The sequence below is a fragment of the Lithobates pipiens genome, unplaced genomic scaffold (genome assembly GCF_037356315.1).
Source record: "Lithobates pipiens isolate NorthernLeopardFrog02 unplaced genomic scaffold, aLitPip1_a1.2 Scaffold_8, whole genome shotgun sequence".
In the NCBI taxonomy this organism is placed as follows: Eukaryota; Metazoa; Chordata; class Amphibia; order Anura; family Ranidae; genus Lithobates; species Lithobates pipiens.
In genome coordinates this window covers 434,240,338-434,256,419 of record NW_027507903.1, presented here as the reverse complement: position 1 = coordinate 434,256,419, position 16,082 = coordinate 434,240,338, and the positions used below count along the sequence as shown (strand labels likewise).

Below are 16,082 nucleotides of genomic sequence, written 5' to 3'. Positions count from 1 at the left end.
AAGATGATGTAAAAGAAAGCCCACAAACAGGTTGCTGAAGACAAGCCAACTAAGGACATGGATTACTGGAACCATGTCCTGTGGTCTGATACGACCAAGATAAGATAAACTTATTTGGTTCATATGGTGTCAAGCGTGTGTGGCAGCAACCGGGTGAGGAGTACAGAGACAAGTGTGTTTTTCCTACAGTCAAGCATGGTGGTGGAGTGTCATGGTCTGGGGCTGCATGAGTGCTACCAGCATTGGGGAGCTACAGTTCACTAAGGAAAGCATGAATGCCAACATGTACTGTGACTTACTGAGGCAGCACATGATCCCCTCCATTCGGAGAATGGGCCACAGGGCAGTATTCCAACATGATAATGACCCCAAACACACCTCCAAGAAGACCACTGCCTTGCTAAAGAAGCTGGGGGTAAATGAGATGGACTGGCCAAGCATGTCTGCTAAACCCTATTGAGCATCTGTGGGGCATCCCCAAACGGAAGGTGGAGAAGCGCAAGGTCTCTAACATCCACCAGCTCCGTGATGTCGTTATGGAGGAGTGGAAGAGGACTCCAGTGGCAACCTGTGAAGCTCTGCTGAACTCCATGCCCAAGAGGGTTAAAGCCGTGCTGGAAAATAATGGTGGCCACACAAAATATTGACAGTTTGAGCCCAATTTGGACATTTTCAATTAGTGGTATACTCACTTATGTTTCCAACTTTTTAGACATTAATGGCTGTGTCGAGTTATTTTGAGGGGACAGAAAATTTACATTGGTGTACAAGCTGTACACTCACTACTTTACATTGTAGCAAAGTGTAATTTCTTCAGTGTTGTCACATGAAAATATATAAAATATTTACAAAAATGTGAGGGGTGTACTTTTGTGAGATACTATATATCTGAAAAGCGATCAATCCTGATGTTCTAATTTCTCGAGGCCCGAAAATGCCAGAACAGTACAAATATCCCCCAAATTACCCCTACAACACATTGTGACTAGAACAATACAATGTTACCATAGTAACACTGTAATACTCTGGGAAAGTAATCAGGATTTTTTTTTCTTTTACATTTAGGATTGCCTACACCAGTGAATTTCATTGTTATAAGAAACCATTTTTACTGAATTAAATGGATTCATTTAGTGTTTAGTATTGTGGTTAGCGGTGTTTGGCCACAGCTAATCACATGGCACAGATGGTCTGTGATTGGCCCAGTCTTTACCATGTGATCACTGTGACAGAAATCAACACACTAGTACACAAAGGATAGCATGAATGAAAGCCATCCACTGTGTACAATTGTCATGTTATCTGCTGCGACTGGTCACAGTGACACATGGTGCCAGCATCAGCCGGGTACAATGATCAGTCAGACACAGTGGGTGACAGAACACACTGCAGCACAGCCTATGGGGCAGGCATGAGGCGCATTCCAGGAGGGCAGTCATTTGACTATAGGCCAGATGGGAAATGGTTAAAGTGGTGCTCAAGGATATTTTTTTTATACAATAAATAATAATTATACTTACCAGCAACTCCATACTTCCTCTTCTGGGGTCCCCTGCCAGAGGGAGAGAGGCAGCACTGCTGTAGTTGGGCACCTTGCTGGGTCAAGAGAGACTTAAGTATTTAGTGAGGTGGGGGGGGGGATACAACTACTGGGACATTTTTTTTACCTTAACGCAGTGAATACAGGTCCTTCTCAAAAAATTAGCATATTGTGATAAAGTTCATTATTTTCTGTAATGTACTGATAAACATTAGACTTTCATATATTTTAGATTCATTACACACAACTAAAGTAGTTCAAGCCTTTTCTTGTTTTAATATTGATGATTTTGGCATACAGCTCATGAAAACCCAAAATTCCTATCTCAAAAAATTAGCATATCATGAAAAGGTTCTCTAAACAAGCTATTAACCTAATCATCTGAATCAACTAATTAACTCTAAACACCTGCAAAAGATTCCTGAGGCTTTTAAAAACTCCCAGCCTGGTTCATTACTCAAAACCGCAATCATGGGTAAGACTGCCGACCTGACTGCTGTCCAGAAGGCCATCATTGACACCCTCAAGCAAGAGGGTAACACACAGAAAGAAATTTCTGAACGAATAGGCTGTTCCCAGAGTGCTGTATCAAGGCACCTCAGTGGGAAGTCTGTGGGAAGGAAAAAGTGTGGCAGAAAACGGTCACCTCTTCTCGTTGTGCAGCGGACCCTGAAGAAGATTGTGGAGAAGGACCGATTCCAGACCTTGGAGGACCTGCGGAAGCAGTGGACTGAGTCTGGAGTAGAAACATCCAGAGCCACCGTGAACAGACGTGTGCAGGAAATCGGCTACAGGTGCCGCATTCCCCAGGTCAAGCCACTTTTGAACCAGAAACAGCGGCAGAAGCGCCTGACCTGGGCTACAGAGAAGCAGCACTGGACTGTTGCTCAGTGGTCCAAAGTACTTTTTTCGGATGAAAGCAAATTTTGCATGTCATTCGGAAATCAAGGTGCCAGAGTCTGGAGGAAGACTGGGGAGAGGGAAATGCCAAAATGCCTGAGGTCCAGTGTCAAGTACCCACAGTCAGTGATGGTCTGGGGTGCCATGTCAGCTGCTGGTGTTGGTCCTCTGTGTTTTATCAAGGGCAGGGTCAATGCAGCTAGCTATCAGGAGATTTTGGAGCACTTCATGCTTCCATCTGCTGAAAAGCTTTATGGAGATGAAGATTTTATTTTTCAGCACGACCTGGCACCTGCTCACAGTGCCAAAACCACTGGTAAATGGTTTACTGACCATGGTATTACTGTGCTCAATTGGCCTGCCAACTCTCCTGACCTGAACCCCATAGAGAATCTGTGGGATATTGGGAAGAGAAAGTTGAGAGACGCAAGACTCAACACTCTGGATGAGCTTAAGGCCGCTATCAAAGCATCCTGGGCCTCCATAACACCTCAGCAGTGCCACAGGCTGGTTGCCTCCATGCCACGCCGCATTGAAGCAGTCATTTCTGCAAAAGGATTCCCGACCAAGTATTGAGTGCATAACTGAACATAATTATTTGAAGGTTGACTTTTTTTGTATTAAAAACACTTTTCTTTTATTGGTCGGATGAAATATGCTAATTTTTTGAGATAGGATTTTTGGGTTTTCAGGAGCTGTATGCCAAAATCATCAATATTAAAACAAGAAAAGGCTTGAACTACTTCAGTTGTGTGTAATGAATCTAAAATATATGAAAGTCTAATGTTTATCAGTACATTACAGAAAATAATGAACTTTATCACAATATGCTATTTTTTTGAGAAGGACCTGTACATTAAGGTAAAAATGTTTTGGCTTCAGAGAGAACCTGTCACTATGCCCGATCAAACCAAAGTGACAGGGTCTCCTTAACGCCCACCTCATCACTCAGCTCTACTCATATTCATGGCATTCCCCCAAAGCTCATTCCTCCTCTTTCTGGAGGAAAGAACATGTAAGTAAAAAATAGAAAGAAAATTTAGAGTAAAGGTGAACAATGAACAGTCCGACAAATATGGACTGGGGAGGGGGACGATACAAGGGTGCCCATTGTCAACCCTCCTCTTTGCCACTGCAGTTGAACCTCTGGCCATTGCTCTCCGGTCCTCTGTTCAGGTGAAGGGCTTTAGAAGAAGTGACTCGGAAGAAAAAGTTCCATTATATGCGGATGACCTTTTGTTATTTCTCGGAGACACACAGGATTCCCTTCGGAAAGCTATGGATATTATTAATAAATTTGTTAAAATCTCTGGACTTAAGATAAATTGGGAAAAATCTAGCCTTCTGCCAGTAGACCCTTTGGGAGGCCCCCTGCCTGAGGAGGTGGCCCAGATACAAGTGGTGAATAAATTCAAAAACGTGGGTATAAATGTACCTAGAGATCCTCAACAGTACACAGCAGATAATATAGTCCCATTACTGGCTAAATTTTGGAGGAAGATAAAAGTGTGGAAATGCTTGACAATTTCTGTAGCAGGCCACTGTAAAATGATTTGGATGCCGCAGCTTCTTTATGTACTACATAACTCCCCAATCTGGTTGTATAAAATGTGGTCTCAAAGTATAGACACTGTGTTCAGGGAATTGATCTGGAAGGCGGGTCAGCAAGAATACGATTGAGCACTCTACAGTTACAAAAACAGGAAGGAGGAGTATCGTTCCCACATCCCTTTAGCTACTTTCTTGCATCACAACTCCAGTACATTGGAGGGGGGTGTAAACTAGAAGGGGGAGAGGTAGGGAGAAAGATGCCCATATAAAATACCCCACACGATTGAATAGTGGAAGCTCTGGAGGCAGGATCTTTTTCACCAGGGCTTCCCACCCTGAGTTTAATGATGAGTATAGAGGACTCACCGATTACACCTCCCTATAGGAAAATGGCAAACTGGAAGAACTGCAGAAGATGGGGGCAGTAAAAGAATGGGAGAGATGTGGAATAAAATTTATTGCCCAGCTATATCAAGATGGTACCCTGAAAAGTTTTCAGGAACTGAGAGACTATTTCGCCCCATCGAACAAGTGTGAAGGCTGGCCAGAGGCAAGCCTGTATTTGTGGGAGGAGTCAGAGACTATTTAACCCCCCTCCTCTGTCAGGGCCAGGGTTGATGTTTTCTGGGTTAATGGTCGCAGCATGGTGTCAGTTCCCCGCCCACCCCCCTGGGTTCTACCGACATGTTTCCTGTGTGTGGGGGGGGGGTGCATTCTGTCCTGCATCTTCCTCTTCACTTTCTCCTCTCTGCTACATCTAGCCAGTGTGCAGCCCACCCATTTCTCGTGGGGGGGGCGTCCATCCGCCCGCTTCTTCACAGTCTCCCCTCAGCGCCGTGTGTCCAGCGTGTGGCCCTCCCGCTTTTCCCCGGCTCTCATGCCGGGGGGAGCGGGCGGGGGGGCATTCATTCGGCCATCGTCCTCCTTCACCAATCTACCCACAGCTCCGTGGGGCCAGCTTTTCCCGGCGCTCATGCCGGGGGAGCGTGGGGGGGGGGGAGGGGGCGTTCGTCTGGCTATCCATCCACCTCAATAATCTCCCCACAGCTCCGTGGGGCCAGCGTGCAGCCCGCCCGTTTTTCCCGGCGCTCATGCCGAGGGGAGCGGGAGGCCGTCCGTCCATCTCAAAGCTTCCCAGCTCCACCTGGCCAGCGCGCGCGCGTGTGTGTGTGTGTGTGTGTGTGTGTGTTCGGCCGCCTGCTTTTCTCCTCGTGTATGTCTGGTTCACGAGGGAGCCAGGCTGTTGGTTTACTCCTGGTACTCACTGGGGATGGGCAGTCTCCCGCCAGTCACTCCTTTCTTCCCCACAAACTGGCGTCTTTTGCTGCAGTGTCAGTGGGTATCAGACCACCCACTGCAGCCATGGCAAAGACCTAAGGCCAGGTTTGCTGCTTTTACTTGTTTTACTTTATTTGATCAGTGTTTTTATGGCAGCTAGCGTTTCTGTCCAGCGTTTTTCTGTCATAGCAGCTTTTTTCTGTTGCAGCGTTCTGTCCGGCATTTCCGCCATAGCGTTCTGACCGGCATTTCCGCCATAGCGTTCTGTCCGGCATTTCCGCCATAGCGTTCTGTCCGGCATTTCCGCCATAGCGTTCTGTCCGGCATTTCCGCCATAGCGTTCTGTCCGGCATTTCCGCCATAGCCTTCTGTCCAGCAGTTCTTTCTTAGCGTTTCTGCCCCTGGATTTCTGTCTTAGCGTTTCTGCCCCTGGATTTCTGTCTTAGCGTTTCTGCCCCTGGATTTCTGTCTTAGCGTTTCTGCCCCTGGATTTCTGTCTTAGCGTTTCTGCCCCTGGATTTCTGACTTAGCGTTTCTGCCCCTGGATTTCTGTCTTAGCGTTTCTGCCCCTGGATTTCTGTCTTAGCGTTTCTGCCCCTGGATTTCTGTCTTAGCGTTTCTGCCCCTGGATTTCTGTCAGAGATTCCGACGGAATGTGTCCTATCGGACCGTTTTGTCGGATATTCCGACTGTGTGTGGTCTGCATCGGACTGTTTCCGTCGTAATATCCGACAGACCAAGTTTTCCAACTTGCCGGTAAAATTTTCAGACAAAATGCTTCTATCGGACATACTCCGATCATGTGTAGCCTACTCTGAGGGACAAAGTGCCACACATGCTCAGATCAAATTCCTAGACCAAAGCTATTGGCTACTATCCTGAACGTAGTCCCGTCGTAACGAAATAACGTCATCACGTTATGTACAATCGGATTTTCCGACAACTTAGTCCTACCGTGTGTATGCAACATCACTTCCGAGCCTCTTCCGGAATTAATCCGTCGGAATTACTCTGACGGATTTGGTTGTCGGAATCTCTGACCGTGTATACAAGGGCTTAGCGTTTCTGCCTCTAGATTTCTGTCTTAGCGTTGCTGACCCTGGATTTCTGTCTTAGCGTTGCTGACCCTGGATTTCTGTCTTAGCGTTGCTGACCCTGGATTTCTGTCTTAGCGTTGCTGACCCTGGATTTCTGTCTTAGCGTTGCTGACCCTGGATTTCTGTCTTAGCGTTGCTGACCCTGGATTTCTGTCTTAGCGGTGCTGAACCTGGATTTCTGTCTTAGCGGTGCTGAACCTGGATTTCTGTCTTAGCGTTGCTGACCCTGGATTTCTGTCAAGGAAACTGATTGCCCTGAGATGGCAGTCGGTGTCACCTCCGTCCAGTAGAGAATGGATAAATAGTATGAATGTGGTAATTCTCAAAGAGAAATCAGTATATATAAAACAAGGCATTTTAAAGAAATATGACAAGATGTAGAAATCTTGGTAGGAAGCAAAAGGGATTGGCATATGAATCTTAATAGCATGAAAAAGTATTTTATTGATGAAAAGTAACCCTAAAGAAATTAGACTGAGAAGCGGAATGAAAAGGAAGGATTAGTGATGGGGATGAGGAGAGGGATTTAAATGGGAATCCAGATAGGACTATCCCTACAACGCCAATCCCCCTTAGGTACTCAAGATATGAATGATTTATTAATTTTTTATTTTATATATATATATGTGATAGAGAGGTGGGAAGAATGGGGGGGGGGGGGAGGGTTTGAGGGGATGTTTGATATTGATGTATTTTGTAAACAAAAGAAATACCTTAATTAAGAAATAAAGTTTAAAAAAAAATAGAAAGAAAATAACTTAAATTATTTAGTTGTCGCAGTAAAATTTACCTCTTCCACTCTGAGATAGGCAGAAGATTTTCATCAAAAAATATGTGCATCCATAGGCATTTCACATAGTCTTTTACATACTGGTCCACAAGGAGGTTCAGGTTGGCATTACGATCAACGACAGACAAAATTTGGGACAAAAGTGGTGTAACAGCTACCTGGACACGTTTCCAAAGGGTTTGCCTACAACATATAACATTTTTAATGTTATTTAAAGAAAACTTTACATCATTCATATTGATTCCAATCATCAAAAAATTTACAATCATAAAAGCTACTAACTTATTAAAAACCTGAATACCGTATATACTCGAGTATAGGCCGACCCGAATATAAGCCGAGGCCCCCAATTTACCCCCAAAAAAACTGGCAAACTTATTGACTCGTGTATAAGCCGAGGGTGAGACATGCCTGTCCATCCCTGTGTGTGTGTCCGTCCATCCCTGTGTGTCCGTCCATCCCTGTGTGTCCGTCCATCCCTGTGTGTCCGTCCATCCATCCCTGTGTGTGTGTGTGTCCATCCATCCATCCATCCCTGTGTGTGTGTGTGTCCATCCATCCATCCATCCCTGTGTGTGTGTGTCTCCATCCATCCATCCATCCCTGTGTGTGTGTGTCTCCATCCATCCATCCCTGTGTGTGTGTGTCTCCATCCATCCATCCATCCCTGTGTGTGTGTGTATCCATCCATCCCTGTGTGTGTGTGTCTCCATCCATCCATCCCTGTGTGTGTGTGTCCGTGTGTGTGTGTGTGTGTGTGTGTGTGTGTGTGTGTGTGTGTCCAGCCTACCTGTGTCCCGAGCCTGTGTCCCGAGCCTCCGTCCCGTGCCTTGCCTCCTTGCCTCCGTCCCGTGCCGTGCCTTGCCTCCTTGCCTCCGTCCCGTGCCGTGCCTTGCCTCCTTGCCTCCGTCCCGTGTCGTGCCTTGCCTCCGTCCCGTCCCGTGCCGTGCCTTGCCTTGCCTCCGTCCCGTGCCTTGCCAGGATCGCCGCTCTTCGTCGGCGCCTCGGCGGCCATTCTAAAATTCAAAAGCCGCGCCTCCGCCTTCGCCTGTGATAGGCGGAACACTGAATTTCCCAGCAGCCTGTGTTCCGCCTATCACGGACATCGTCTCATCCTCGTCCGTAGTACGAGGATGAGACGATGTCCGTGATAGGCGGAACACAGGCTGCTGGGAAATTCAGTGTTCCGCCTATCACAGGCGAAGGCGGAGGCGGAGGCGCGGCGTTTGAAGGGTAGAATGTCCGCTGTCTGTCTGCTCGACACGCTGATCGAGCAGGCAGACAGCGATGACTCGAGTATAAGCCGAGGGGGGCACTTTCAGCCTCAAAAAAGAGGCTGAAAATCTCGGCTTATACTCGAGTATATACGGTATATGTTGCTCCAGCTGTGCTGATGCTAAAATAATGTTTCATAAATACTGAATAAGGTAATAAGAAGTATGGGAGCAGGTTACTTATTTGCCTTAAGAATATGTGATTCATACATCAATGAAATTTAAATTGTGTTTTTCTGAATACAGTAGGAAATGTTTAAAAGTTTGAGTCATTTTGCTGTCTCATTGGTAAGATTGTTTTCTGCTCTTCCTGTCTCAAAACACAACAACATGGGAAAGGAGATAACTTCAAAAGTAAGACACGTATTTGTTGTCATAAGTGTACTGTTGATTTCTCCTCTATTTCTGTTGGTGAAAACTCACAATTGTTGAATTCTTCCCAAAGTTCACTAGAACAAAGTGAGAAGGCAAATTTTCCCAATGGGGATGCAAGCAGCAATTTATTTTTATGGTACCTGAAAGTTCCAGCTTCCTGCAGAGCATCTTGATTCGCGGCCTCCCGAATAACCCATTGTTCCGGAAAATATGTAATTTCTTCCTGCGCCTTTAGCAATTTATGCAGGCGACACTTCAACATTTTTAAGAAAGAGCCTAGAGGTATATATAAAAAAAATAAAAAATAAAAATAACATGTCACTATATATAGAAGAGGATAAAAAAAAAAAAATACAGAGTGCCAATGCATTGTGTAAAAACCATTTTTGATGTAAAGTGACAGTTTGGTTGCTATGGACAATCTCCAGTTTCCAGGCAGAAAGAACAGTTTTTATTATATAAAACTGCATGCAGGACACTGGGCAGACCACTAGGGACAAAGGGGATGTGAAATATTTACATACAGCAATGTAATCTCTAAGAATACATTATACTGCATGTATAGTGAGTGTTTCACTTTTTGAATTTGGCGCCGATCTCCGTCCCCGTGCATCGCAAAGCTCACAGGGAACGGAGCCCGGCGATGTGATAGATCGAGCGAGACACGGCTCGCTCGTACAGCGGGGAGACAACGCTGGATCCGAGGGAGAATGTAAGTAAACCTCCTCCTGGATCCAGTGATGCAGTCCCGAGTCTAGCTCGGGGTTACCGCTTTTGGTATAAAAATTCCACCCCGAGCCAGACTCGGGAATACCGTCAGGGGGGTTAATAACATCATTCATCTGAAAAGTTAGGACAAGCCTCTATACTAAGCACAGCAGAATTACAGACCACATATTTACACGTCTACATGCTGTATTTTAAACACCGAAAGGAATGCCGCCGCATCTAATTACCGTATTTATCGGCGTATAACACGCGCCGGCGTATAACACGCACCCCAAGTTTAGGAGGGAATTTTAAGGAAAAAACTTTTAGGAGGGAAGTTTAAGGGAAAAAAAAAACTTACATTTATATGCCCATCAGTGTCATCTGCAGCCTTGTCCACCATTGCAGCCTTGTCCACCATTGCGATCTTATGCAGCCTTGTCCACCATTGCAGCCTTATGCAGCCTTGTCCACCATTGAAGACTTGTCCCCCATTGCAGCCTTATGCAGCCTTGTCCACCAGTGTAGTCTTGTCCCCCATTGCAGTCTTGTCCCCCATTGCAGCCGTGTCCCCCATTGCAGCCGTGTCCCCCATTGCAGCCGTGTCCCCCATTGCAGCCGTGTCCCCCATTGCAGCCGTATCCCCCATTGCAGCCGTGTCCCCCATTGCAGCCGTGTCTATTTTATTTTTTAAAAATGCTGCCGCCAAGATACAGAGCCGGATGTGTATCTCGGCGGCGTGCGGTATTTCTCGGCAGGCCTTCGGCTCTTCTCGGGCAGCTTTCGGCCACCTTCGGCCATTCTCGGAAGCTTTCGGCCGCCGAGAAGAGCCGAAGGCAGCCGGAAGCTTCCGAGAACGGCCGAAAGCTTCCAAGAACGGCCGAAGACAGCCGAAAGCTGGCAAGAAGAGCCGAAGGCGGCCGAAAGTTGCCTTGAAGAGCCGAAGGCGGCTGAAAGCCGCCCAGAGGCTCAGAATTTCTGGGGATCGGCGTATAACACGCACCCACGATTTCCCCCTGCTTTTAAGGGGAAAAAAGTGCGTGTTATACGCCGATAAATACGGTATATAAATCTAAAGCTAGCTGAAATAAATGCATACAAAAATATATAAGGTAAACGTACTTTTTATCTCATCATCTGTGCTCAAGACCCTTATTAAAATCTCAATTCTCCTAGTGCTGCGGCTTTCAACATTCTCGTCATCTCTCAACAAACCTATGGCATTCTGAATACAGCTTCGGATAAGAGTGGTGGTGTCTAACATCTGCAAATACATGAAAAAAGCTTGTATGACTTCACAGCAAATTGGAATAAAAATACATGCCATAAAGCACAAAGATGAACAGAAACGCCCAGAACAGGAAGCAGTCACTGAGATCTTTGTTCTTTCTTGGCTCAATTTTGTAGGTATAAAATGCATGTATTATTGTAGCTATAATATATATATATATTTTTGTGAGTCTTTATGTGACAACACTGAAGAAATTACACTTTGTTACAATATAATGTAGTGAGTGTACAGCTTGTATAACAGTGTAAATTTGCTGTCCCCTCAAAATAACTTGATACACAGGCATTAATGTCTAAACCTCTGGCAACAAAAGTGAGTACACCCTTAAGTGAAAATGTCCAAATTGGGCTCAAACTGTCAATATTTGGTGTGGCTACCATTATTTTGCAGGACTGCCTTAACACTTTTGGGCACGGGGTTCACCAGAGCTTTTCGGGCCTCGAGAAATTAGAACATCAGGATTGATCGCTTTTCAGATATATAGTATCTCACAAAAGTACACCCCTCACATTTTTGTAAATATTTTATATATTTTCATGTGACAACACTGAAGAAATTACACTTTGCTACAATGTAAAGTAGTGAGTGTACAGCTTGTATACCAATGTAAATTTTCTGTCCCCTCAAAATAACTCGACACAGCCATTAATGTCTAAAAAGTTGGAAACATAAGTGAGTATACCACTAATTGAAAATGTCCAAATTGGGCTCAAACTGTCAATATTTTGTGTGGCCACCATTATTTTCCAGCACGGCCTTAACCCTCTTGGGCATGGAGTTCAGCAGAGCTTCACAGGTTGCCACTGGAGTCCTCTTCCACTCCTCCATAACGACATCACGGAGCTGTTGGATGTTAGAGACCTTGCGCTTCTCCACCTTCCGTTTGAGAATGCCCCACAAATGCTCAATTGGGTTTAGGTCTGGAGACATGCTTGGCCAGTCCATCATCTTTACTCTCAGCTTATTTAGTAAGACAGTGGTCGTCTTGGAGGTGTGTTTGGTGCCATGTTGAACTTCCAATGACCAGTATGAGAGAGTGAGAGCGATAACACCAAATTGAACACACCTGCTCCCCATTCACACCTGAGACCTTGTAACACTAACGAGTCACATGACACTTGGGAGGGAAAATAGCCAATTGGGCCCAATTTGGAAATGTTTACTTAGGGGTGTACTTACTTTTGTTGCCAGCAGTTTAGACATTAATGGCTGTGTGTTGAGTTATTTTGAGGGGACAGCAAGTTTACACCGTTATACAAGCTGTACACTCACTACTTTACATTGTAGCAAAGTGTAATTTCTTCAGTGTTGTCACATGAAAAGATATAATAAAATATTTACAAAAATGTGAGGGGTGTACTCACTTTTGTGAGATACTGTATATAATATGTCTATGGGAATGTTTGACCATTCTACCAGAAGCGCATTTGTAAGGTCAGGCACTGATGTGGACGGGAAGGTCTGGCTCGCAGTCTACGCTCTAATTAATTCCATGGTGTTCTATCAGGTTGAGGTCAGGCCAGTCAACTTCCTCCACCCCAGACTCACTCATCCAAGAATTTTTGGACCTTGTTTGTGCACTAGTGCGCAGTCATATTGGAACAGGAAGGGGCAATCCTCAAACTGTTCCTACAAAGTTGGGAGCATGAAATTGTCTAAAATATCTTGGTATGCTGACGCCCTAAGGCCGCGTACACACGCGCGGACTGTTCGCCCAACTTTGTCCGTCCAACAGTTTCGGCAAACAGTCCGCTCAAACTTAGCATGGACGGACATGGCCACACACGACGGACGAACAGTTTGCTGAAACCGTGCGCGATGACGTGAACGGCACGTACGACGGGACGAAAAATACGACATCCTATACACTGCATTATAGCTTTCGGCGTGAAAATACTTTCTGAGCATGCGCGAGACTTAGGCCGCGTACACACGCGCGGACTGTTCGCCCAACTTTGTCCGCTGAACAGTGTTTGGGCGGACAGTCCGCTCGTGTGTGGGCTTTCAGCGGACAGTTTCAGCGGACAGTTGGACGGACAAGGTTTTTCGGAAATTCCGTAAAACTGTCCGCTGAAACCTTGTTTCAGCGAACAGTCCGCTCGTGTGTAGGCTTGTTCGTCAAACAAAGTTGCGCGCATGCTCAGAAAGGATTTTCACGCCGAAAGCTATAATGCAGTGTATAGGACGTCGTATTTTTCGTCCCGTCGTACGTGCCGTTCACGTCATCGCGCACGGTTTCAGCAAACTGTTCGTCCGTCGTGTGTGGCCATGTCCGTCCATGCTAAGTTTGAGCGGACTGTTTGCCGAAACTGTTGGACGGACAAAGTTGGGCAAACAGTCCACGCGTGTGTACGCGGCCTTAGTTGGCCGAACAAGCCTACACACGAGCGAACAGTCCGCTGAAACCTTGTTTCAGCGGACAGTTTTTCGGAATTTCCGTAAGACCTTGTTCGTCCAACTGTCCGCTGAAACTGTCCGCTGAAGCCCCACACACGAGCGGACTGTCCGCCCAAACACTGTTCAGCGGACAAGGTTGGGCGAACAGTCCGCGCGTGTGTATACGAGTTCCCTTCACTTGAACCAAGCCCAACCCCTGAAAAACAACCCCACACCATAATCCCCACCACCAAATGATTTGGACCAATGCACAAAGCAAGGTCCATAAGGACATCAATGAGCGAATTTGGTAATATAGGGTATATATATATATATATATATATATATATATATATATATATATATAATACATATACATACATACATATATACACACATACATATACACACACACACATACATACATATATGATTGACCAGATAAGCTGCAATTTACATATCAAAAGGCTTTGCAAGAGGCAAGTACCTTACCTTGGAACTTGTGGACTAAACCTGTTAGTGGTTGGTTGTCTAATTAAACATTTCAGAGAAGGTTATTTACAAGGGTATCTACAAGGGATTGTGAAATGTAGATTGTTTGATTAGGCATGAAAGGGGTCTTAAAGATCCAGGGGATGAGTTAAATGTTTATGTCCTCATTTGTGATAAATTGCATTTTCAAAGGGTAAACCGTTTACCTATTTAGGTATGATAAAGAATGCAATTTGGCTATAAACAATACAAGAAGTATCTAACAATGATAATTAGACATGAAAGGGTCTTAAGTATTTATGGGGTACTTGTTTATGGTAAATAGCATTTTCAAAGAGTAATTTGTTTAACTAATTAAGAGTATTAAAGAATGCTATTTTGCCTTAACCACTTGCAGATTGCACACCGTACATATACTGCAGCCAGCACCTAGTACGTGATCTGACACTTACGGGTCTGGGTTGCGCAGGCACCCTCAGATTATACAGTACACAGGCAGAAAACCATAATCATCAAAATTAAAAGAGAGAAATGCCTAAAATATATCACTCTCTGTGTAATGAATCTATATAATATATGAGTTTCACTTTTTGAATGGGATTATTGAAATAAATTAACTTGATGATATCCTAATTTTTTGAGATGCACCTGTATATATCTATGTATATATCTATACAGCCACTTATGTATTCTGTGACCTCTGTACTTACCACATGCTCACATTCCTTACCCTGGAACCATTATATATAGCCCAGGTCAGAGCCTCATCTACTACATCTTGGTGAATGTGCCTAGAACCGTGTTTAAAGATAGTCTCCTCTGGGAATTTCTGATGTTTCCAGCATCCCTGGATTAAACTGAAGCTGTATTTATTCAGTTTATCCATTGTTCTAAATTTTTAATTGAAGCCAAGTAAATGTCTTTTAACATTATTATACTACTTATGATTTGTTTAAATTAAATTATTGTACTACACACACCTATCTGAAAGGTTAAAGGTTAGCATAGGAACCTGTCAACAAACAAATAAATGCAATAAGGAATTTAACCTTTTGTTACAAATGGAACTATTTTCAAACAGCTTTAGGCCCCTTTCACACATGCGGACGGTATGTCTGTATTTCATCCATCCGTTTGCGGATGAAATACAGACATACATGCATCCCTATGGGACAGCGGGTGTCTGCGGATGAACATCCGCAGACACCCGCTATAGTCCGCATCCACAACAGTCCGATTCTGCAGACGGAGGAAAATCCTATTTTTCTATCCGTCTGCAGAGCGGATCGGGTGAACACGGACAGACGGTCCGTGCACATCCGATCCCCATAGAGGAGAGCTGACAGGGCGGTCCCTGCACAGTGTGCGGAGACGGTCCTGTCCGCCGCCGGCTCAGCGGGCACAACGGAGCGAGCGGATCATCACTGGGCGGATCATTACTGATCCGCCCAGTGTGAAAGGGGCCTAATGCATTCAGGAGACATTTGCTTATAAATAATAATACTCAAAACATTTCAGGGTATGGTAAAAGATGTTGCTAGAGAAGAGAAAGAAAGAACAGAAAGCAAGAGGGCATCTCTTCAACGTGAAGGGATATACCCTCTTAGGCAGTTTTCACCATTGGAAACCTTTACCTAACTTCCCAAGGTATAGCTTAATTATTATTTTCTACAATAACTTTTATTATGGAAGACATCTAGTTCTACTGTACACTTGTTGACTGCTTATTTCTAATTGTTATTTCACACAAAAACAAAGTATTCAATATCTTCATAGCACAGAAATAAAACTGCAGGGAAACATCCAGTCAGCAACCTGCTTGTGGCAAGTGGTACATATGAAGTCTGTGATATTTATATTTTGCTGGCTAATAAGAAAATGCATAAAAAGCACAACAGTTTTCCTGAAAAAATAAAATAAATCAATAAGGTCTCTCTACCACTGGAACCTGGCAGCTTCACTGCCAGAAGTGCCTCACTTCAATTTCTGCAAAGGGTCCCATTCTGTCTAAAGCCATCTCTGTGGTTTCCTTTAATTTATACACCTCAGAGTAAAAGAACTTTACAAGTAATATTCTTTATAATCTTTTTAATGCAAATATGGATAGATTCTTACATCCTCAGGTCTTGGAAATGGATCATCAGTTTCCATTTCTTGGTCTTTAGAAGTGTCATTTTCAGTCTCCATTTTTTCTTCTGCATCTATATCCATCTCTACCTTCATGTCCTCTTCATCAAGAATGGCCTGGATTTCACCATCTTCATTTTCATGGGCCAATTCTACCTCCATCTCTGTTTCTGTGTTTGTTTTGTGCTTGGCATCTTCCTTTGCTAGTTCTTTTTTCTCTGTAACAATTAAACAAAATTAAAGCAGAACTCCACACCAAGATATATTGCCTCTTTTAATGGCC

At 44.6% G+C, this 16,082-nt stretch overlaps 1 protein-coding gene across 4 annotated transcripts in view; it reads right to left on the bottom strand.

The window, feature by feature from the left end:
- The window catches only part of LOC143964534 (E3 ubiquitin-protein ligase RNF213-like), a 582,447-nt gene that overhangs the window by 162,672 nt on the left and 403,693 nt on the right, over positions 1-16,082 (bottom strand). For all 4 annotated transcript variants that reach the window (XM_077474318.1, XM_077474320.1, XM_077474317.1 and 1 more), the window contains exons 33-36: positions 15,788-16,017; positions 10,636-10,777; positions 8,946-9,081; positions 7,157-7,339 (exon numbers count right to left, since the gene is read on the bottom strand). In XM_077474318.1, the coding sequence (XP_077330444.1) occupies positions 7,157-7,339; positions 8,946-9,081; positions 10,636-10,777; positions 15,788-16,017 (691 nt within the window). The remainder of the gene's footprint in view (positions 1-7,156; positions 7,340-8,945; positions 9,082-10,635; positions 10,778-15,787; positions 16,018-16,082) is intronic.